The sequence below is a fragment of the Struthio camelus genome, chromosome 15 (genome assembly GCF_040807025.1).
Source record: "Struthio camelus isolate bStrCam1 chromosome 15, bStrCam1.hap1, whole genome shotgun sequence".
Taxonomy (NCBI): Eukaryota; Metazoa; Chordata; class Aves; order Struthioniformes; family Struthionidae; genus Struthio; species Struthio camelus.
In genome coordinates, this window is record NC_090956.1 from 17,979,674 (window position 1) to 18,003,779 (window position 24,106).

Here is a 24,106-nt window from a genome sequence, read left to right on the forward strand (position 1 = left end):
TGTGGGCTTGGACCATCTTCCAGGAGCAAGCCTGTCACATGCTAACCGTTCTCAGTGACTTAGACTCGCTACGTGTTCAGGAAGAACATAAGATATTTGCGCCTTCCTGAACCGATGTTAAGAGGAAACTGAACTCTGTCTGGTCAAACAGCTATGTTCTGTGCTGTGCAAGAGCTAAGAAAAATGAGTTACCATAGTTAACAAATTATCATAAGTGGGTGGCAGTCCAGAAAATTTTAAGCATGCATGCCAAACTGAGGCAAACGCAAGTTAAATTACCATAACCTTCCCTTCTTCTGGGCTAAGCTAAGTAGAATCAGTTTCTGTTTGTTCATACAACGCACGCACAGTTACAACTCTGGTAGATAGTGCCATAAGCTTCAGAAACTTTTATCATGTTTCTGAGCCCAGTTTTTAGACAAGTTGCGTAGCATATCGGTTTGCAGTCAAGTGGATTTGGGTTATCAAAATTTGGCCACTGTTGCTGATTTGCACCTGATTGGTAGCAATTTCTTCAACCCATATCTTTCATAGTTTAATTTTACAAGACTCAGAACAATCAGTATTGAAGACACAAAACAGTCAGCTGAAACGTTTAGGTCTCAGTGAGAAATACTTCAAGATTAGTATCAGTACCAAACCTAAGGATTGCAATAGTCCAGGTCATTTTTAATCGTCTCAACTTCCCATATCATTCCACAAGTCAAAAAGGAGCTTTTTTTACCTCAGTGTCTATATCTCTGCTAGCCTCGACGTCGCTGCTGTTAGGGAAGTACTCTTCATCGGTTTCTACTGTCTGCCAGTAAAACCCAGCTGGCACTGCAAACACCTTCTCCACTGCCTGAAATGCACAAAGGACAGCTCTTATTTGTATGTTATCTTGATCCCTCAAAATCAAGAGCGAAGAAAAACAGCATAGTTAATATGACAGCCAGAGAGCACATAAGGTGATAATGGATTAGTCTCATTAGTCCAGTGTTATTACCACATTGTTTGTTTTATATCTGTTCCATCAGCTCCAACTAAATGACATCCTAAGAATATGAATCTGCAAAGGCATCCTGAGAGCCTGAAGAGTTCCAAGGTCTTCAGTGTGCACAGAGCCCACTGACATGAATGGGAGTTACATGCAAAATGCACTGCAGTACCAGGCCCAACAGCTTGAGCTTGCGATTGTGCTGACCAACTGGCAGAAGAGGGCTTTGTAAAGACAGCACTCTAATTAACTAACACAAGTGAAAGGGTAGGGAAAGACTTGTACGAATTTTTACATGCCTGTAACAAAAACAGTAGGTTTCTCCTGTGTTCATCTCACCACAAGTGCTGTTATCTGCAAGTCCTATTGTACCAAATACTCATACACAGGCAAAAGACACTAGCTGGCCTTTAGGCCACAGCACTATACAAGTGTGGCATTTCTCAGTCTCAGCACCAAGCAAGCAACTTGCACAAGTGCATGTTTAAGGATTTATCACTTATGAAAATCTGCTCTGACTCCATGCTTAGTAAGCAAGGCCGCAGCCCCAAAAAGAACACAGCTTTTGAAAGTCATGTTAGCCAAGTTCTGGTTCAGGGAAAAAATGATGTTCTTGGTTATGCCATTATTGAGCACTCCAGAAATACAGAGTTATTTAGGCAGACTTCACATTGAGCAGAATTTTTTCCAAGATTAAAAAAGTGTCACTTCCGGGACACCAGCTCACGTGGTGTAAATTGGAGTAGCTTCACTGTTTTTAAAGTTTCTACTTTGACTTACTGCAGTCCTGAGCCTGTCCTCACCTCACACGTTTTTCTTCAGACGTTAGTAAAACCTTTTCCATAGAAAGGAAATTAAATTTCAACACGGTCTCACGAAGACTTTTATTATGGATAGAGGATAGACTAATTAAATGAAAAAGTGTCCATTCTGGATTATGAGGTACATATAATGCCATTTAATTGTGCAATCACCTGAGAAATTTTTTGGGCTGCTGGGCAAATGATAGGCACATCATACATTTCTACACGTTTTTAAAAACAACAACTAGAACAATACATTAATTTGAATAATATTAAAACCCCTCTGACATCTGATTGCTCCTTTCTGCTTCAGCAGCCTTTTGCGTTTTCTCCGTCCTATATTTCCTACGCTTCAAGAGATATTTGAAACAGAACGAGGGATTTGACATTTCACCTGATTTCAGTCAACAAAACTCCACTGAAGTAAGTGTTTTGACAGCTCTCAAGGATTTATCCTTTTTTTTTTTTCCTGCAATCCATTGCTCACTAGCCTCTGCTTGTGACATTGCACTTAGTAATATGGAAAATATCACCATAGAAAAAAAAAAAAAAAGAAAGCACTGATGTAAGGAAATAAGAAGACCCCTTCTGGTTCCAACATTTGCTGCCAGCTCCTGCATGCAATACTCGCATGATGCAGTGAGCACAGAGAAAGACCAGAGAAGCCTTACAAAATGGGAATGTAACAAGACTCCAGTCTTCCATATAATCAAGCCGTTCCTTGGACAAACCTGAATTCTTTGAACTTTCAAGAAGATGGAAAACAGAAGGGACAGTTGCGGTCAAACCAACTCTAGCCTACATTTCTACAGAAACCTTCATCACAATTACCCAGCTCCAGTCACAACGCAGAGGATACAACTCAGGAACTCCAAGTCACAAGCTGACCTTTACGTAATACCACAGTGTCAGCTGGGGTAGCTGTGATCCTAGGCATGCTTCCGCACGGCTCACCTCCCCACTGTCAGAGAAGGGGACTGGCCACACCTGTTAGGGAAGCAAGGCCTGTGGAGATTGTTTCTATGATCTGTCAGATTGTATTTTCTACCAGCCAACCTGAATAGGATTTCACAAAGCAACAGAAAATGAACCTCGAAAAGCCTTATTACTTCCTCTAGAAGAGCCTTTTCCTCAAGGGTAAGACCACCTACATAGAAAACTGCAGCATCACAGGCCCTGCTTTGTCTGATCTAGCTAAAACATGCCAAGAGAAGACGACTCCTGACATTGCCTTCCTATGCAATGCATGCTTTATAATGGAACTTTCCCATATATTTAGGAGAGAATTACACCAATGCAGTTAAAATGAGATGAGCCCTATTTGGCATATAACATCCAGTAAGCCCTCCCCCGCCCCCCCCTCCCGCCCACGGCAGTTGAGTGACCCTACTCTTACTGAAATTATATCGATTTTGATGCCATTTATTTTTATGCTGCATTGGTGCTATTTTTCAGAGTTCCACACTGAGAGACAGGGAAGGCATCAGAATTGTATCGGTTTCACCTCAGGGCTGGTTCTTCCCTTAGTTACACCAATAACACTGTAACAGTTGTAAAGCTTCTGCGCAAACACAGCAAACGAGCAAGTCTCTTCCAGACTACCCAACAGATCACTGCTTAATGCCCACCCGCATCTTGACAGGGACAAGAAGGGATTTCCTCCCCATGCACCACTCAGAACGGAGCAGAGGGAGTCCAGCCTTCGATACCTAGCTGAAAATCTCTCTTCTGTAAGACTCTGCAGACACAGAGCATTGTAATCACCTGTCTCATGGCACAGGCATTACACCAGGAGAGAAAAGTACCCTACAGTCAGCCAGTGGAAGACAGAGCAGCCCTGGGGATACTTTGGCTTATGCTGTCACAGGCTTTGAAGCCTTAGATCATTTCACCGTAACCATTTCCATGACTGGGTCTCTCCCACTCTGCTGTAAGAAAGCAGGGTTTCTTCTAGCACTGAAATCTTCTCCAACCATATCATTACTGTCAGAAAGAGGAGGAAGAGAAGGGCATGTCCATAACTCTGCATTTGAAGGCATTCTTTGTTTTTCTTGACAATCCTTTTTCTTATTTGTTCTCTGGTAGACAAATCCTGATTTCTGCTACCCTAAGACTCTGGAAAAGACTGATTAATACCATAGCTAGGACTGAATACACATATCATTTTTCAAAAAGTGTTAAAAAACAACCCAGAGCCACTCTTTGTTTCAGATTGCTGAGGTGAAGCCATGCAGTTATAGGAAGGAAATTCACAGCAGAACAAAAACATCTTGTAAAATATTGAGCAGAAACAGGAATAAGAACATTTTAGAGAAGGCTGGAACTCGCATTTCACTGGAGCTGCGTACAGCGAAAACATGAATATTTAACCATCACATAGAAATATGACCAAATCTAATATCTCTTCTTGTTTACAGTATATTCTGTTCTCATTATATTCTGTTCTCATTTCCAACAACAAAGAAATGGCTTTTGCTATCAAGTGATCAGGAGTCTTTTAAGTCAAATGAGAGTCTTCTAGGCTGAGGAAAGTTTCTCAGCTACAGTGGGAAAGAAGAAACTGCAGAAAGGAATCTCTCTGTACTCCACAGTCTCACCCCCTTGCACTCAAAAATTAACTCAGCCATTATCACTATGGGACAACACCTAAATCCCCTTGAGCAAAATGCTGTCTCCTCCATTACCTCCAGAGACAGACTGTGAATTCTGTATGTGTATATCCTTTCCTTTTCAACTCCACGTGAGCAAGGCTCATGTTCTGTGTGATACGCTAAATCATGCCCCTGAATTAGGCTGCATTATAACTTAAACTCTCTCCTCTCCCTGCTGTCATGAATTCCAATGTGTTAGTGTAGAACTTGCAGAATTCAGATTGACACAAATTTGTTTCCTTTGTGCACACCTTTCCTTCCCTCTTGTGCATGCTCACTTCAGTTGGCTACAGAATTTAATTCGGGAAATGTGAAAGCACAGTAGGAAGACCCCAGGGAGCTAGGGCATTTGTGACTGAAGATGTACAATTTTGGTGACTGTAGTTTAGGAAGTTTGAAGATGCATCTCACTTTCTTTTGCCTCCATTTCACAGAGGGAAAGAGGAGTCTTAAAACACAGAAAAGAGAAAGGATGAGACTGACTTTCACTCTTTCTGCCTATTATCTACCATCATGCACAGTACTAATGGCTAAGCACATTAGCTCGATAGTTCTTTTAAACTGCTCTCTTCTGGAATAATTAGTGATGGTCACAACTTAAATGTGAGCTATCAAATTTTAGCAAGAACAAACAACTATAATGGTTCACTCCTCCCCAAGCTAAGTCTTCAACTCTGTGCCAACTCAGGCAAACATTACTGTAGCGCTTTCTCATTTTAAAGGTCAGGTTTTTTAATTACAAATGCCAAAGACAGAAAGAACTCCTGGCCCTGCTAACATCAATGGTGAACTCCAACAGACTCAGCTAGGGGCAGGATGTCACCTTCTCCCTTCTGCCTTCCACCCCCACGAAGACGGCTCTCTGAGACACAGCCACGCAACTATTCTCTCTCTGCAACTGTGGATACATTTCTGTAAATTCATACAGATGAGGCCCCAGGACAAATGTCTCACCCACGGGTGAGTCATCTCCACGTGGACTCATCAGTCAGATGGCGTGGTATGCATGTTAGTGCTCTTGCCAAAGCTGTTGATAGGGCTTTATCAGGCTGCATGGCAGATTCAGGGTGCCAGACACACAAGGGCCTGATCCTTAGCACCAACTCCAGTAAAGATGAGATAGGAGCAAGATTTGGAAAGCAAAGGACATCTGCTATGGATGAGCAGCCCTCCTGCTTTACAGCTTCAGCCTAGAGTTCAAACAGTCCAGGTTTCTTAAGGGGCAACATCTGACATGCTGCAAGCCTCAGCAACCTCCTGGCTCTCGGTCGGAGAAGCAGACGTATGGAGGTGCTGTTTTGGGTGTTTCTCACCACCTGCATATTAAACTAGGGCTCTAATGCCCAGTTCAGCTGCTCAGCAGTCATATCCTTCAAGCTTTAGCATCAGGCTCAGCAGAAATTTCAGGGAAGGAAAACATGGGCCTGAGCCATACACTGAACGTGACAGCTTACAGCAACATGTGGATCAGATCTGACAGCTGGTCAAACTGTGTTGCACTTCAGGTAGCTCAGGCTGTATTATATCCATGAAACATTACATAGCCTCACTTGGTGTTGCCAGTTTGCTTCTCAGACAGCACGAAAGGAGAAAAAAGAGAGAACACATAGGGTAATACAACAAAAACAGAACAGCAAAACTGCCAACATCTTTGAGGTATTGAACCAGAACATACACATTAGTTACTACAATTGAGTTTGTGTATGGCAGGCAGTGACCTCACAGCCAAGGGCCTGAAGACAGTCAGGTGAAGGTGAGATGCTGATGCGGCAAGCAGTAGTTCTCTGAGCAAGCCTCTCATTAGCAGTGGTGTTAAAAAAAGTTACAGTAAAAGACAGTGGAAGATGCTGAAGCCACTCAACAGGTGTAAGGCTATGATGCTTGTCAGTGAAACAATGTGACAGCATTCAAACACTAAAGCTCTGGGTCTCCTTGCCAAGCCTATGCTAGGAAAACAGATTCAAATGTCTTCAAATGTCAAATGTGCATGTCTTACAGACTGTATTCTCTGGAATGGAGCAAGAACATCACACTTATGAGGAAATGGAAGCGCTAAGGATTATTTTCATCCATGTTGCAAATCTTTTTTTCCCCAGGCTTTTCCACTAGTAGATTCTGGTTCCACTAGTATGTTTTCCTTTGGAAAGAGCTTCCTCAATGCTAGTCAGAGAAGTGAAGAGCCTGAAAAGCCTCACTACTTGATCTGGCTCATTCTGCTGGAACACCTTAGTTTCTTGCTAGATATTTTTTTCCTCCTCTTCTTTTGAATGTTGCAAGTGGTGTTTCTGGCTGCTTCTCTTGGGAGATTTTTCAAAGTCTCAGAATTCTCATGTCAAGCAGCTTCCCTCTCTCCATACTCTTTAGAAAATTAATGAATCCCAACTAGGGCAGTTAACTTCAGTGCCTGAATCAGCAGAAGGGTCACATTGTGGATGCTGTCACCAGTGATGGATCTGAATCACCCCTCTGGGGATGCCTCTCACTCCCTCTGGAAAGACTACATGCAGAGCTTAGGGCAATTGCATATCTAAAGCAGGTGCCCTAAGTGCACAAACTAACATGTGATGAATCTGGGCCTATGTTTCCACAGCATGAAACAGTGATTTCCAATTTCATCAGCAATGCACTGCTCTTCTGTTACAGCTGCATGGTTATTTCAGTCTTTAAAAAGAAGTTTGCACTTTTCAAAGCTTTGTGGTATTGTTACTGTTGTTGGTGGTGAGGTGTGTGTATACAGCTCTTCTGGTGACACTAGCAGGGAAATTCCAAAAGTCTGCATCAAAGTGTTACAGAAATACCACAGTACAGAACTGCTATACTTTCTGCAAGTCCCCTTCTGTACATCAAACTTCTCGTTAGTTCAGTCTATGCTGTTTAAAGTTTTTTTTAGCAGCATTGAGTTACGATATCAGGACAAACTTGGTCCCCTGGACCCAGTTCTGGAATTCTTATCTACATTCACAAAAAATTGTATCAAAAAATTAAATGGAGCCTTGTCTGAGTCAACTGCAAGGCAGGAACTTGATGCAGCCCTGCCATTAATCAGTACTGTTGTCTCAAAGAAGAAAACATAACCCTTGTGCTGGAAGTCAGCAGGGAAATGACCAACAAAGCACTCTGGGCAAGTAAGCGTGAGACTTCCAATCATCAGGAGGTGCAACAAAATCAATTTGCTGGAGCTAAAAAATTTTCTCATTCATCTCAAGAGGTGGAGACTCCCTTCCTCCTTGAAACCTCACTCTGACATGTTTGCCCACCCCATGCTGCTACCCCCGACTCCTCTGTCATGACAGGCACCTGTATGGGTTGGGAGTTCAATGAGATGCTCTGGAAAGCAACCAGAAGGGTAGCAAGCAGTGAGTGTTAGAGATGCACCCTTTGGACAAGGGTCCAGGTGTTCAGAACACTGGAGACAGAGTGAGAGAAATCCTGTATGCTTTAGCAGGAGGAACAGGTGGAGGCAAAAAAGGATCAGTGATGGCTACATATGTTGTCTGTGTCCCCAGGGTTAATGCTTACATGCTAAGGCTTAACAGGAGAAAGTACTTACATTTACCTTATGTTAAAATGAAGCAATCCTCTTTTTGCTGACGAGGGATGATGTAGCTAATAACCTCCACAGGGATTATGTTGCTCCTAACCTAACCTGGGATTTTAATGACTGTGTTGAGAGTTTACTTTTCATTTCCAAAGCGAAGTACTGCAGATTAATAGGCTATACGTACAGCCTATGCAGGACAGCAAGAGAAAAGCAATCTATTTGGGGTTCAGAACAGACTGAGAAACCACTAGACAACTGACTGAATACAAGATGTTGGCTCACTCTAGCAAACAACGTGCTTAAAGCTTATTACTGTTACTGCTACCAGTTGCTTATAAACCACACACAGAGCTCATCAGCACACAAGTAAATTGCAGTTTTACCTCACGTTCCCCTTCCCTCTACTCCTGCCTGTTTGTTTCCTCCAACTGTCACGACTCGCGTCTTGGACAGTAAACTGCTTGGAGCAAAAATGGGTGCTCGCTGCATGCTTTCCAACACACAGTAGCAGGATACTTCGTCTACTTAGGTTTGCGTACACTACTGCAATATATATAACACACATGGATCACTGGCCTTGTGCAAAATTTTCAATCTGATAAAGTTAACTGAAAATGATACTGCATTTTCTATGCACCACTAATAGGGTTGCTTTTTAATGATACTTGGGAACATTCTCAGTTGGTACCAATTGGTAAAGCCTCAGGGCAGGCAACAGGGTTAGCTGCTGTCCCCTGAGAGTCTGGATCATTGCAGCTTGCTCAGAGAAGACAGCCTTTTTGTTTAACTGCAAGATACGTATGTCAAGAAGCCATTATTCCTAGTGGTCTCGGTGTAATTCTGGCCTTGAACCTGAGTGGCATTGAGCATTTAAACCTAGGAAGAGAATGTGGTCTTTAAATTGATTTCAGTTTTTCTGTGGCACCAAGGCAAAGATTCACCCTCAGAAAGCGTCTCCTATCTTGCTGTTCAATTTCTAATGATTTATAATTCCCCTAATAAGGGAGACGCATAAAGACCCTGACCGTTTTAAAGGAGGCTGTACTTTATGCCTTACAAATGTACAGCAGATTTACCTTTCACAAGTATGTCAGACTGCTTTATAGCGCTTGCCTGTACTTGAAAGCTGCAGTGACTGCAAATCAACAATTTTAAGCCTCCTTTTCCTTCATAGAAGGGATAAAACTTCAGGCAAATCGCTAAGTGCACTGTTAAGCCCCTAAGCTTTCATGGCATTGATTTGCAGAGTAAGATTAATCCCCAAATCTGGTTGAAAATGCAGAAGAGTTCTCATGCTACATTATTTCAGAGCAATTGGGTTTGGATGTGAACCTGAGTTGCAGTGTTCACCATTCCCTGGAATTGCGTGTCAAGGTTTTTGTTGACTTAAGAATTTTGGAAAAAGACCATGATTGATTAAAGATTGGTGATATTATGGGAAAGGAATAAATGGAACACTCCCTCAAAAGTACTCAGTGCTTCACTGAAAAATGGTATGAATATTTACACTAAGGTAGGACAGGCTGTTCAGTACTTAGAGGCCTAAAAGCAATACTAGATGCCCTCAAGGAATAAACTCCCGCGATAAGCCAGAAGTATATGAATTCTTGTAACATTTCATTCACTTAAATATTTATGGAGCACAATCTAAAAAGTTAATTATCATTCTACTCATAGACAGCATGAGGTGAACGTCCTTCCAGGCTTCTCTAAGCAGGCAAACGATTCTAAGCACTTGATTTTAAGAGCTGTTATGTACTTGTAATCTCACACTCTTCAGTGGTAAGCAACACTGATTAGAAGCATTTTTTTCAAACTGAGTTTAAATCAGTAACTAAACCAAAGGAAACTATCTGTAACACAGGAAGAACAACAATTTTTACTGGATCTAATGAGAAAAAAATATCAGAAGTCCAAGCATTTGTGTACAGTACCTGAGGATCAGGATTAACAGCAGTGATGTAACTGAGCAGGACTGAAGGAATTTCAGGAAGAAGTAGGTATGGCTGGTTTTGGAAGTGATTGACCAGTTCTGCCCTCCACCAGATAACATCTGGAAGCCATGTACGGGATAGAAATGCAGAGATCTTCTGGTAAAAAGTGGATGTTCTTTGAAGATCTTCTTTAGCCTGCAAAGAGTCAACGGTTAAAACCCATCATTGATGGCCTCAATAGCTCCCTGTCCTGTGTCATGTACCTGCAGCAGCTTTCTCCATTCCCTCTGCCCTACAGAAACAATCCCAACCTCACACCTTGTGTATCTCCAATGCAAGTGCACTTCAAATTCTCCAAGTCAAAACCCTAACTTAACACCCCTCAGCTTCCCAAACCATCAAACCCTGCATCCCTACCACCAGAGCTCTAACCTTGTCCTCTCACCCATAGAAAGTACACTCTTCACATGATCCTGCTGTCACCCTGCCAAGTCTCTCATCTCAGATCCAAAGTCAGTCCTGATACTGACTGAGCCCTTGAGAGTAGATGCTGTCTGCAACAGTAACTCATCAGCTGACTGTGTGGAAGCACTCACCCTATGACTACGGGACTGCCTCCACATAGACTTGACTCAAAGAAAATCTCCCTTGGTAAAGACCACTGGGGAGATTAGCAGCATTGCCCTTTCACTAGGGCGCTTGAAACAGATGGCTTGGATATAGAACTTGGTTGGAGAGTTAACAGCAATCTTCAACTGGTTACAAAGTGCTGGTATAAAATAACTGACCCATGACATCCATCAGCCCCACATGTATTATTCTGAAGCAGTTTGCATTCCACAGTCTCATGACCCGTACATTAAGTTAAGGAAGGAAGGAAGTGGCCACTGTTAAAGGAGAGCTGGGATGGATGAGGAAAGTGCAGCTGGTACCGCCAAGTTTTTGCTCTGCAGAAGTCATCTGGATGCTCAAAAGGTTAAAATTACTGGCGCATGCCATCCATTAGGCAGGATTTTTACTTCCCAACATTCTTCTATCAAAGGTAATTTTGGGGGGCCAAGGACATCCCATTTGTTCTGCAGCCCTGTGGAATGTGTCTCCTGAATAAATCTTTTATGAAGGTAAAGTCCCTGTAATTATAACCAGAGATTCTCATAAACCAAGTGGAAGAGGGAGAAAATACCATAAACAGGACCATAAATCAGCCTAATATAATATAACATCAATTTGCTAATGGTTTCACAGGGATATTTTACATAATTGAACAGCTTTATCAGTCTCAAAATTTTTAAGGTTGTTATTGAATACTGCACGATGATGCTAAAATACAACTTTCCATAGTTTAGCCTCCCCTCTAAGCTACCTAGAAACTAAAGCCCGAATAGTAGAAGCCTCCAAAAACTCCCAAATCCAATGACAGATATCACAAATTGTTTTAAACCACCACAGAACTGTTAAGTGACCAAAGTGTGCAGAAAAGAACCACGCTGCCCTGTTTTGTGCTAGTCTGCCTAATTGGGAATGGTGAGTAGATTCGCAGAAAGCATACTCCATACACATCTAATTCCCACCACATATGCCTGTAAATGAAGCTTGTTTATCAGCATGCAAAAAGTACAAGAGGTGCGTGTATGGGCGTTTGTTCTGACAACAACTCAGGAAAGCAAAGCCAGGTAGGCACGTTTAAATTTGTCTCATTTCAATCTGCTGTCTGGAGGGAGGACAGAATAAAAAGCCCAAATGAAAACCCAAAAAACTGACAATAAGGGGAGAAAACATTGTACAGCAGCTCAATTTATACGAATAGATGTCATCATGGTTGAATGAGCCAAAACTCAACTTGCTTGAGGACAGGAGCTCTTTCCTTGAGAAAGCATTATTATATTTGTATTCATAAACCATTAGACCTTGGGTTGGAGAAATAAAATATGACAAATAATAAAAGAGACAGCTGACAGTAAAATGGCTAATAAATAAAATATTGATGGATTGGAGGACTAGAATGTAGCTCAGCTCCATTTACTAGTAACTGGAAATCACCAACAACCTATAGCTACATGAGGTAAGCAGGTTGTCTTGGTCCAGTTCTCTGTGATGGACTGCACCCCAGTATCATTAAGAGCTTCAGCACTATAGCAGGCAACAAGCCATAGGGGCAAATTGTCCAAAAGCCAATAAGGCTGATAAATGCTCTCAGGATGTTCCAACACACAAGCACTGGGAAGTGTCGACAGGACAAGCTGGGTAAAGTGAAACCTTGCTCTGTTGATACAGGTACGTCCTTAGACTCTTAGACTAGCAATCCAACACCTGCTGTAAAAATCATATTCAAATTATTATCCCCAAAAAAATCAATTGTAGGGCTCCATGGACATCAGCCATTTTGCTCCTATCATGAGATACAAGATACACATAGAAAGATGGTCATTTATCTCCTGGTATCAAACAGGCACTAACTTGTATCTAATATGTTGCACAATCAGTATGTATCTAACTCCGTACTCTTCACATTAAGACCACTAAAAGGTCAATTTGTCATCATTCTACTGGTTAATGTTTAGTCTACTTAGTACGTCTTTTCATACATAATCTAAAAAAAACATAATTAAAATTTTCCTATATTCTTATAGCCAACAGCTGCAACAAGAACTCCCGGAACCCCAGGTATTTTTCCTGATATTCATATTTTGGAGCTAAGCCCTGGTAACTGATTCTCATTATGCTAATAGGAGACAACTAGAACAAGAATTGTTAAGTGTTGCAACAGAAGGATATCGTTAACTGATTCAACCATTGTTCATTAACACTATACCAAGAGATTTGAGTCTGGAGAGTAAAATCCACCAAATTTCTCTACAAAACAGCTGAAGCTGCTCAAGGGGAGGAATGAGGAGACAGGACTAGGTGCTGTCGTTTTTCTTGTCCCTGCTGTGGCTGACATTTCTGAAGGACTTTTGTGGTTCCCATCAGCTTAGATATCTGAAGAGGAGAGAGTAGCACCTTTACAAATGCCACAAGAACGCAGAAACGATAAAAGTCATTGTTATTGCAAAGGCACATGATAGAGCCTCTAATGAGAGGAAACCTCAGTTGTACATAGTCTGGCTTTGAAGAACACTGTCCAAATGCCATGCATGTTCACTGCAGTGCGCATTAGCTGAACTCCACAGCAATGTCAGCGTCTGTAAATGGATCAGCAGAAGTAGCATCACAATTTACATGCAGCCTGGAAGCTCTCTAAGGCATGTTCTGCCAACCTGTAACACAACCCTGCCCAGCTCCAACCAAATGTTAGAGCTGCCTGAGCCTGTAGCTTGAAAAGTTCGCTCATTTACAAGACACTAGATACCTATTTTAAGCATATTCAGTGCTCAGTAATTTTGATGCTTTGGCCAGCTCTTCAGCTGGAATAAGCAGATAGCAACAAGGCAAATGGGCAGAAGACAGGTCAGCCTCTGTTCCTCCTCCTTCTTTGTGCCATAGAAAATATCTTGAATCCAGGTGCCAGAGAGAGAAATCACCATTAAGCCCTTGGCCAGGCTAACAGGCTGCTGAGACTCATTAGCTCTGCTGCTTCTGTCCACAGGTGCCCAGACACTGTCAGAAAGGTTGCTTATTGTGTTTTTTTTTTCCCCAAGTGTTTTAATCATTATATTTGTTGCTAGCATCAATCATTTGCTTGCAGGAGCACTGGAGCCACAGCTGTCACATTTTAGGCTTCATGATACATCATGGGAAATTTAATCTTTACTGCTCATAGACAGGCAGCTGCAGATGAAGAATGCTTGCTGCAGCTGAACAGGGGAAGTGTAAGTGTGTTTTTAAAACACGTTTACACCTTCTCTTTCATTCACACTCAGCAGGTGTGAATTAGAATACCTGGGGGCCACCCTAAGACCACCTGCTACTGGATCCAATGGAATCGTTTTGGCATAGAGGAAACACCAAGCATTATCACGTCTATCATATCACATTGCTGTTCACATTACCAGACAGTAAATAAGGATGCAGAGACAGTGCAGTTGTCAGAGTGAGCCAGTCAAACCGCCCCAGGAGTAGAAAATCCACTACAAGCTCACCAACGTCACACATGCCACTTTGAACCACTTGAGAACTCACCAGTCCTTACAGGGCACAGGGCCACAGCGTCTCAGCAAAGATTACTGAATAAACAGGATGATTATTCAAGTGAGTGATCCAGGTACACAAAGATCATCGTTCCTCAGATATACCTGGGTACATATTCCAGCAAGTCAGCTATACTACACGTTGGTTTCTGTAAGTATCTACAGCAGGCAAGGATAGCAAGGCCAGAGTAGGTCTCAGGGTAATACCTAACAAGCTGTCTCCAAAACGGAAAATAGAACAGATGCATCAGGACGCTCAGAGTTTAACCTGCTCAGATTAGTTTTGTTGAAAGACAGAACTAACAAATAAGGGCCCAGAGCTGCTATTTCATAGCTCTGCTGTTTCCAGGACACAAGCCAGAATCATGCCCTACATCACAGTGTGCCACCTACACCTACTAGATGAGGACCTTTCAGCTTGATGCTTTATCGCACAGCACAAACTCATTAGTCTACCAGCTCTGAGGGAATGGAGTCTCAGGTCCCATATGCAGGCCTTGACTCTTGGGAACTGAATGGCAAGACAATATTCCCTCTCCTAGACTGCACTCCTCACATGGTTAAAATACAAAAGCAAAAACATAATGCATGTCAAAGATACGCTTCCAGTCACATTTGTGCACTGCTCCCACAAGGTTCATCTTTCTGTTTGCACAATCCTGGGCTGCTCTCCCATTATAATTAGGCATAAGTGCCACTCTATCCTGGTTCACTGAAGTCTGATCTTGAATTGGCATATCCAAGCCTGGTCCTTAGTAAGTAACAATGCTACATGCCCATGGCAGCTCTGCATGACTAGCAAGTCTAAGTGCTGCTACTCACTTTAATCTTCCAGATCTTGGGGCTGTTCTGGGCTGGAGATTCATCTGCCGGCATTAGGCAAGCATACAGGGCCAAGCCATCCTCTTGCCAGGCCTGTTGCAGTCCTACCACCTGAAATGGAGCTTTGGTCTCACCTGTCGTTTTCACAGGAGGCACCTGTAAATCCATTTGAACATAATTTCATTTTCAGACAGCTGTAGTTAGAGACTGAAAATAACCCTTCCTCTCACACTGTTGCTTTTGAGTAGAGATACACAATGTACAATAATCCAGGGAGTGCTCTAGCTTGATTAGTGGATTAGCTATGGTTTAGCCAGCAGAAACTCAATAAAGACCAAATTAAATAGGAATAACATGTAGGTTTTGATAAGTCATAGGACTTATTTTCTCAGTGAGGACTCTCATAACTTGCAAGCTCTGAATTCAGCCAGCTATGTGAAAGCAAGAGGTCATATCAGGTCCCTAGTCTAGCAAGAAATGAGAACGGAGTCCCTGTCAACACTGCACTGCATATTTTCACCACAGTGGTAGTGTGCTGCCTTTATTAATGATAATGAGATCAACACAATCTCACTTCAAAATCAATGCTAAGTGCTTATGCCATTCTAAGGAGCTAGTACAGGTTTCTTTAATAGCCCTCATCCTCCCCATTAGTGATCACTAATAGCCAAAACTCCATCAATCCCTATCCAGTGATTCCACCTTTTAGTTAGACTGACGTGGTTTCTTTTTGACAGATCTTATTTTTGTGTGCACGAGTGGGAGGCAAGCATTCTATTTTCCAATATACAGATTTGATCCCAAATAAGAAGGATAGGAAGCGACTTCTGCCAACCCCAAGATGAACACTAGGCATTGTTTATCATGAATATCAGTTTAGCTCCAGAAATAGCGTTCCAGATGCATAGATCGCTCATTGGCTCAAGGCTCAAAGTCAAGCTGAAACATGATGCATTTTAGTATATAGAATACATGAGAAACCTCGTTACCATATAGAAAAGAGAAAGGAAAGATACCTGAAACAGACTGGGAAGGCACCGTAGTGCTGAAAAACAGCCTGAGACTTGGATAGCAGGTGAAAGAGGGGAGAGGGCTATGGGAAAATAAAGACATAGTTAACTAGCAAAGCCATGAGAAAGGAACAGCAGCCATGTGAGATGAGAACCAGATCACATATTATATGAAAAGACAAGACAGGTAAGTTTGAATTACAGGGCTATGATTCCTTCCCAGGGTTCTGGTGAACACACAAAGCACTTAAACTTTGTTCTCACGGTTTATACCATCACCATGATCTCTAGATGAATTTACAGCCCTGGTATTTATTGCATATATAAAACAAAACCATTTACAGTGAGACAAATGCCTTTAAAAACACGTTCTCAACACAAGTCTTGGTTGCATTTTCGAACTGTTTTATAGGTCAGATGTATCACTCAAAATAGCACTAAAACGTGCTTGACTGCTGGGATCACTACTTTCACAAGGGAATTTCTATAGCAGCTCTGCCACTGGGGAATGCTTACATTCGGAGGATCGTGTTCATAGCTGGTATAAACCACTGTATCTCCAGCAAAGACAAAGTTATGTTCATTTACACAAGCCAGAAAACCAGTGAATTGGTGGAGTTAGAGGTTTAAACCACATGAGAAATTGGTCTGAAATGGTTTAACTTTTCAACTGTGTGTGTTTGTTTTTAAAAAGAAATGCAGGCCTTTTTTGTCATTGCTGGCCAACAGCTGCTAGGGGATCTGTTTGAAATGAATTGGTGTATTTCATTCCAGTTTCTATCAGGCACAAAGTCCATCGTGACATTTGGCCCTGCAGCCTCAGTAGAGTGACATGGAGCTCCACAAGCAGAGATGTCCTTTCAGCCTTCGAGAAAGCTGCTTCGAGTTCAGGCTTTATAGCAGGAATAACTCAAGGGAAGAAAGCTCGCACAGTACTGCCTATGAGCTGCTTTCTGAATAGAAGATTCAGACTCTGAGGCTGATCAAGTGACAATTTTCATTAGCACTGAACATTAAAGAATGTTAGCAATGTTTTAATGGAAGTGTGAGCATCATTAATAATTCATATTGCTTAAGCGGAGTTTAAGCGATTTAAAAGCCTTGTGCAGGCTGTCTGCACAGGATGAAATTTTCCTTGAGTGCACAGATCGGTACACTGATGTCTATAATGGGGAAAAGAACAAGGCCAACACATAAGTGGGAAAAAGGAAAAGACATTGCCTGCTTGCCTTCCACGAGAAGACTAGCATAGGATGAATGGGAAGAGTGAGGAAAAGCAGATTTCTTTAGGGGAGAAAGAGACGTGATCCAAAGGACAATTAAGATTAAACAGGCCACCACTTGTTTATAGACCTCTTTTGACTATTGGAAAGGATCTACTCTTAATCAAACCAAGCGGTAAGAAATAGGCACCTGTCTACATTCACTTCTTTTGCAGAGGACAAGTATAATACTCAGCCCTCTATTTTCAGTCAATTCTGATTACTTCAAGTCTGTTCCCATCGACTTCTGTGTCATGGTCTTTGTAAACTATAGGCATATTCCAGCACCCACTGAAATCAGTAAGACTTTCATTTATGGATTTCAAGGCAAGTTAGGACATAATTTCTCCTTTGTTTAGCCCACTCTTTTATATCTGTTGGAAGAAGGAGATTTCTAGAATGATATACTCACTGGAGGGCAAAATACACCTTTAGTAATGCACCACCTCTTGCACACTGTCACTGCATGTACTTACCAGAGAAAGAAGCCATGCCACAAGGATCTGGTAGATATTGGCTGCTGTCAGCACCATGTTAGGCACCTGCCCGCTGTATTGATCTGCAGCTACACGGCCACAACTCGACAACCAAATTGTCATAAGCAGCATCTCATTTCTCATACTGTCCAGTCTAGGCAATGTATCAACATCTGGCAAATAAGAGGCTTCCTGTCAAAAAAAAAAAAAAAGAAAAAAAAAGGAGAAAAATGAAAGTCATTTGGATTACTGGAACTGTATTCATCATCATGAATGAACTGCATTTAGTGCCATCAGAGGAGGGACGATTACTATCTAGCAAGCATTTATCAAAGAGGGAGCATGAGACCACAGATTGCCTGTGCCACAAAAGCTGGGTCACTATTTCACTAACACCTTCTGGAGCACTTCAGCTTTTCTCAGAGAGCCATCGCCTGGGTCTTTGCTTAGTCTGATACTGCTTTGCAAATGGAAGGTTACATGGTCACAGCTGGAAACAGTAGGATTGAATTCATTTTGTACTCTGTAATAGGCTTCAGTGTTAACTTTTTATCAGTGAAATGCCTTTGAAACAAGCCTGATAAAAGCGTCAAAACATTCATTATCTTCTGCTTTGTCTAACATACCTCATTTTTAGATGATGATACATTTTTAGGAGAACTCATCTCCTTTTTCTTTACTTTAGTATTGACCCTCGGTCTATTAGGGTACAAATCCCCCTCCTTTAAAAGACCTGTCCTTTTAAGAAACAAACCTAAGCTTGGGTTGTGGAATTACAGTTTACAGAATCTCTTTTGTTCTTCCAAAGATGCTGTAGCTGCTGCAGCTGTAACGAGTAGCTGGTTTGCTGTTTCTATCTATATTCAGTCTGCTGCTCCTGAAGTTTCCTTTGAAAAGTAGGAAGACAGATAGTCCATCAAATCACAAAGCTGTTTTTCTAGCATCACCAAAAGACAGTATTGCATCTCAACAGTTATGACCCTTCAATATGGGCTGCAAGGTAGTCTGAGTGCATATATTCCACTAACCTAGGCACAGATTCACTTTGCGAATAGCCAGAGCTGCTTATGGTGTTACTGTTTCCCCGCTACTTGTTACAGCGACAGCTGAAGGCTATGCTCCTCACTGCAGAACCAAAGTGGAACACGACTGCCTTTCCTGTACGTGCCAACGTAGTCAGCAACTGCACTGCTAGTCAAAGTGAGAACTAATCTGAAATGACCTCTTACTGCAGGAGACTAGAGAGCACCCCTTTCCTTCTGGGGAGCTGTGGGAACATAGTAGGAACACAACGGGAGCAGGAGGGTGTCAAGGAGCAGCCAGGCAATTGTGTTTTCAGTCGATCCAGGCAGCCCTTAATGAGGATGTCTGCCCTTGCCCTTACACTGAATTAAACCTAATTTGATTTACCTGAATTTACTTTGGAAGCAAAGTGAGCTAAATCCAATTAAAGCCTGTTTAATTCTGAATTAAAATGTCCACAAAGGTGTTTAATGACTAATCCACTTTACAAGCTAATGTAGCTTGACTTTCCTGCCTGTCCTGAAAATACACAAGTTTTCTAGAAGAGTTTTCAAAAAAGACACTAATAAAAAAAGCCCCAAGCAGATCTACTGTGCTGCAGTGTTGTGATGCTGAGACACCTGCCATAGACACCAGTAGTGCCTACTACTACTAAATAAAAACTGTAATCAGTAATAAAGGAAGAACATTCTTGCCGAAGTTTCTGATGCTGCAGGTCCACTTTGCTAATGTTACTGCAGTCCTGGGAAGCTAACAGAACTGATCAGGGCTTTGATGCTACCACCGTAATTCTCAGAAGAAAAGGCCTAAAAAGAAATATAGGGACTTTTAGGAAAAGATAGCCTGCTTCTACATCCTACATTGGCAAAATGTTACTTCCTTCCTCTCTCACCAAGAGGGGAGTAGTGAGATCAGTGACAGGAGGCAACTCAAGAGCGAAAGATTAAACCAGCATCTACCGGTGCTTAAGTGAGAAAAATCCTAACTGTTCTAAATCTGCTTGGCCAGCAGCAGAGGAGGGTTCAACACCTTTTCTGACCAAGACCAGTTAACAATTTTGCCTCTTCGTTTATTAAGGTTCTTCCATGAGAACGAGTGAGGTTTTAAAAAAAATGTTAATCCTTCCCTCTCCTCCCTCTGGCAGCCCCCTTACTCGAAAAAGGATCCAGGAGTATAAAAACTTAACCAGCTGCAGAAGGTAACGAACAAAAAACTGAAAAAGAGCTAATCCTGTTTAATTTGGAGCAAGAATACCTGAAGACAGCTTCATTCAGTGCTTTCTTGTTATGCCTTCACCCAGAGCTGTCCAATTCATCCTAGGCTACCTATGAAGAGAGTCCAATTCGCCTACATTTTACACTAGCTTTTATTTGTGACAATATTAAGTTATAAAAAGACAAAAGTGACTTAAATCCTGGATTATTTTTGGTTGCTTTGGCTAGAATTGTGTTGTCAGTCACAGACAGGCTTGCAGTTGGTGGCAGTCAAGTCTCAAGAGTTACCACAGAGCAAATAAAATAAAATTTCCTATTTTCAAAGTGCTTGTAATTAAATCTTACAATATTGTGGCTTACCACCCTTCAGCTTGATTTTCCAACCACCCTTCCACCTCCAGCTCTGACCATCTATCACCTAGCACAATTAAACTGCAAGTAGAAGCACTAGTCACATTGAGCAGCTAAGGAAGAAAACGCTTCTAAAGTTTGTTTCATGTAAAAATTAAACAACCCTCCCACTCCAAATCCACACCAAAAAGAAACGAGCAAAAAGGAATTGCAAAACAACTTACGGATACTGATATCTTCTAGCCTTCAGCAACAGCGGTGCTGAAATTACATACATGGAAGCACAAACCCAAAAGAAACAACTATTCATAAAGAATTTGCAATTAGAAGTGATACGTATGGACAGCCACTAAAAAAAGAGCTATTTTATCTCTGTTTTTTTTTTTTTTTTTTTTTTTTTTTTACAAACAGAGCTGTTTATAATCACAGCAAGCTGAAGCTGAGAGGATATAAGTTTGTCAGCCAAGATTAACGTTATTTTGTTTCTAATAAAACGGCTCTAATTGGTTAAATGATGCTTTTGTGGATAGTTTTTGAAAAGGCTAGCTGTCATCACTGTACAGCTTCTTTCAGTGAGCCTACGTATTGGACTGGACAAACAGCCCTGTTGCCCCAATACATGGAAACATTCTCCAAGCTGTGAGGGGCTGGAAGGACAGAGCAGCAGAACAGCACAGGAGCCTGAGAAGGCCAGGCAAGAACTTGATTGCTGGTTACCAGCTAGGTACAAGGCTGACAGCAAGTGAAAGTGGTTGCCAACCAACTGCTATTGGGAAAACATGCTACATCACATGCTCAGAAAGTTCATTTCACCGCAAAGATTTAAGAAAGAAGATAGCATTTCTCAGCAGAAGTAGCTCACTCAGCCCGAGGGTATCTCCTATTGGACAGGAAGGCCTGGTACAGGCCACTTTTTATAGATACTATTTCTCTTTCACAGCCAAAGAGAGCTTCACTATTTTACACCTAGCACCTTCTTCAGCACTAAACTGATGCTGACATTGAAGCAAGGTATCACAGTCAAGTAAAAAGATAACCTCTGCTGCATTGAGCAGATTCTCTAGCTGCAAAAGCTAAACTAAAGCACACACTACATTTAAAACAAGGAGAAGCTACACTTGTACATTCTCCCCCTTCTTTATGGTGGAGGGGAAGAGGAGGGATAGGAGGAATCTTACTCTCATTGGCTGGAGGATTAATCAAAATAATTGTTTTCAGCCATGTCTAAATTTATCCTTCTATGTCATCTGCCCCCTAGCTTGGATCACACAGATTTAAGAGGCAATCCCTGATGAATAGCAAATTACTAACTGCAGAAATCTTCTGCCAAATCATGCATCTGCTGTACGTTTGTAAATGTGAACTGATTTCTAGGTACTTTAGCAGCTCTAATTTCTCTAATGAAAATTCTATACTCCTTGTGCTGAAATAACTCTAGCGTTGCATGTTCATGCTTTACTGCAGACAGAGAAAAAGAAAATGCAACCATGTTGAAGTCATGCATCTGTTTTAAATGCAGATGAAATGTTGCTAGTGTAGGACAGTAGATAGGATACATTTAACAGTTCTGCCCATCTCTCCAATGCAAAGCAGATAACACTCTTTTATGGCTTCTAAAAATTCTTGCATTAGATAAAAACGTATTGGAAATGTCAAGTGTTTGTTCTTTTCCATTCTTTAGGGAAGGAAAAATGATGACAATGCCATCTGTTAGACAATTTGAATTCCACACGAAATTGTGGAATAAACCCTGAAACCATTCAAAGAACTGCTTTATCACTGCAAAGTGGGAGCAATGGATAAGAATGAAGAAAGTATCTGCATTTCCTGCATGCAACTGGCAGAACATACTGTAATTATGAAGGCAACATTTAATAACAAAAAGGAGAGTATGATTGATGTTAATGGTCTGAATAGTCTTTCTGTTAATTCATGTTTGTACTAGATCCATTCGCTATAGCACAAGTGGTTTCCTGAGTATCAAACATGCTGAGGTTACTGATCTGAGAAAATATGACGGTAGCAGGACCGTACTGTTTTCTGACCTGAACTGAGCTTCATATTGCTAAAATGGAGGCAGTATGATCCTCCAAAACAGGCAAGTGCAAGCACTGCCAAAATAAGATTGCAGGAATTCAAAGAGCTGCATGATGAAAGTATTATTTGCTATGATCTCTGCTGCTCTCCAATTAGTTAGGGCATTACACATCATGTGAGGTTATAGTAAAAATAGTAACAATTTAAAAAAGTCTTTGCTGAAAGTATCTTCTGTTCTGGACACTTAGACTTAGTCTTGAGCATGAAATATATAAACTCTCCTAATAAGTCTTGAGCATGAAATATATAAACTCTCCTAATTCAGATGGAACTACTTTTCCATCTCTTGTCAGCATGAAGGTGCTAAAGCTAGCCAGCATCTCTGCTGGAGCATAAAGAAGGCAAGTGTAAAAGCGAAATGTCAGCTCATCACCAGAAATTACTGAATGTGGGAGCCCAGTTCAGAAGTGACACATAGAAAGTAACTGAGCTCTGCCTGGCGCAGTAACCAAGGAGAGCAAAATTCACTTTGTGCACCTTTTTATGTTGCTGCCAGCTGAGTGTGGTCAACCCCAAGTGCAATTTAAAGAAGCTTTATTGCCTCTACAACACTTGCAGACAGTTAATGACAGTTAGGACCAGTTACATTTCCAGCTCAGGACATGTGAGTGTTACACAAAAGTCCCTTTTCATCCAATTCGTAATCCTTCTGCACCCGAATGAAGACAATATAGAAACGGGATGTAGAGTGAATTACACTGGTTCTATGCCACTTCTGGATTAGCCTACATTAAGGGAACCCTCAACGACTTCACTAAAGTTAATGGTTCATCTGTGCTCCAAAGAAAAAGTATGACCCCTCTGGCATGAGAGTCAGGAATTCATCTGAGAGAATATGCTAGGGAAGAGACACTGAGTGATCATTCAAGATGCAGTTACAGGCAGAAAGGTATTTTCGGTCCAAAATCCAAGATACGTTTATTCTGCCATCTGCAGTGAACAAAATAACTCAAAAGCATCCAACGTTTGCTCTGAAACCAAGAGAGTATTACACCTTAGAGTATGCTTCCTGTCCTAACCTGCTCATTTCTGTCTCTGTTGACCAGAACTTTTCTTGATGGTGCTCCTCATGTGAGTATACTGCACTGCCCTTGCCATGCTGTCTCTCCTATGTATGCTTTATATGTGTATAAGTGTGTCTCACTGTGATCTCCTGCCCTTTCCTGGGTCTACAAACATTATTGCTTTGAGATAGTGCTATACAACCAGCTAATGTCCTTTTTCAGACAATATATTTTTAGTCAGTCTGTGAGATCACTAGACCAGAATACTATGAATGGAACAAAAGTATCTATCGGGAAGCAGTGACGGGCAAGTACAGTTAAAGCTACAGTGACTTCCTTGACAGAATTCACAGAATCACAGAATGGTTGAGGTTGGAAGGGACCTCTGGAGATCATCTAGTCCAACCTCCCTGCTCAAGCAGGGTCCTCTAAAGCATATTGCCCAGGATCACATCCAGACGGGTTTTGAATATCTCCAGGGAAGGAGACTCCACTACCTCTCTGGGCAACCTGTGCCAGTGCTCTGTCACCCTCACAGTCAAGTTTTTCCTCAGGTTCAGATGGAACTTCCTGTGGCTCAGTTTCTGTGCCCGTTGCCTCTTGTCCTGTCGCTGGGCACCACGGAGAAGAGACTGGCCCCATCCTCTCGACACCCCCCCCCACCCTTCAGATACTTGTACACATTGATGAGATCGCCTCTCAATCTTCTCTTCTCTAGGCTGAACAGGCCCCGCTCTCTCAGCCTTTCTTCATAGGAGAGATGCTCCAGTCCCTAATCATCTTGGTAGCCCTTTTGGGCCAAACTGCTTTTGAAT

The 24,106-nt window shown here is 41.8% G+C and overlaps 1 protein-coding gene across 18 annotated transcripts in view; it reads right to left on the reverse strand.

The window, feature by feature from the left end:
- DNAAF8 (dynein axonemal assembly factor 8) overlaps positions 1 to 24,106 on the reverse strand; it is a 102,872-nt gene that overhangs the window by 50,604 nt on the left and 28,162 nt on the right. For 14 of the 18 annotated variants that reach the window (XM_068908041.1, XM_068908029.1, XM_068908038.1 and 11 more), the window contains 4 exons: positions 17,603 to 17,794; positions 14,855 to 15,010; positions 9,906 to 10,100; positions 725 to 841 (listed from right to left, as the gene is read on the reverse strand). In XM_068908041.1, coding sequence (XP_068764142.1) covers positions 725 to 841; positions 9,906 to 10,100; positions 14,855 to 15,010; positions 17,603 to 17,794 — 660 coding nt within the window. The remainder of the gene's footprint in view (positions 1 to 724; positions 842 to 9,905; positions 10,101 to 14,854; positions 15,011 to 17,602; positions 17,795 to 24,106) is intronic. The other 4 variants (XR_011134624.1, XM_068908042.1, XM_068908045.1 and 1 more) reach the window with 1 other exon arrangement.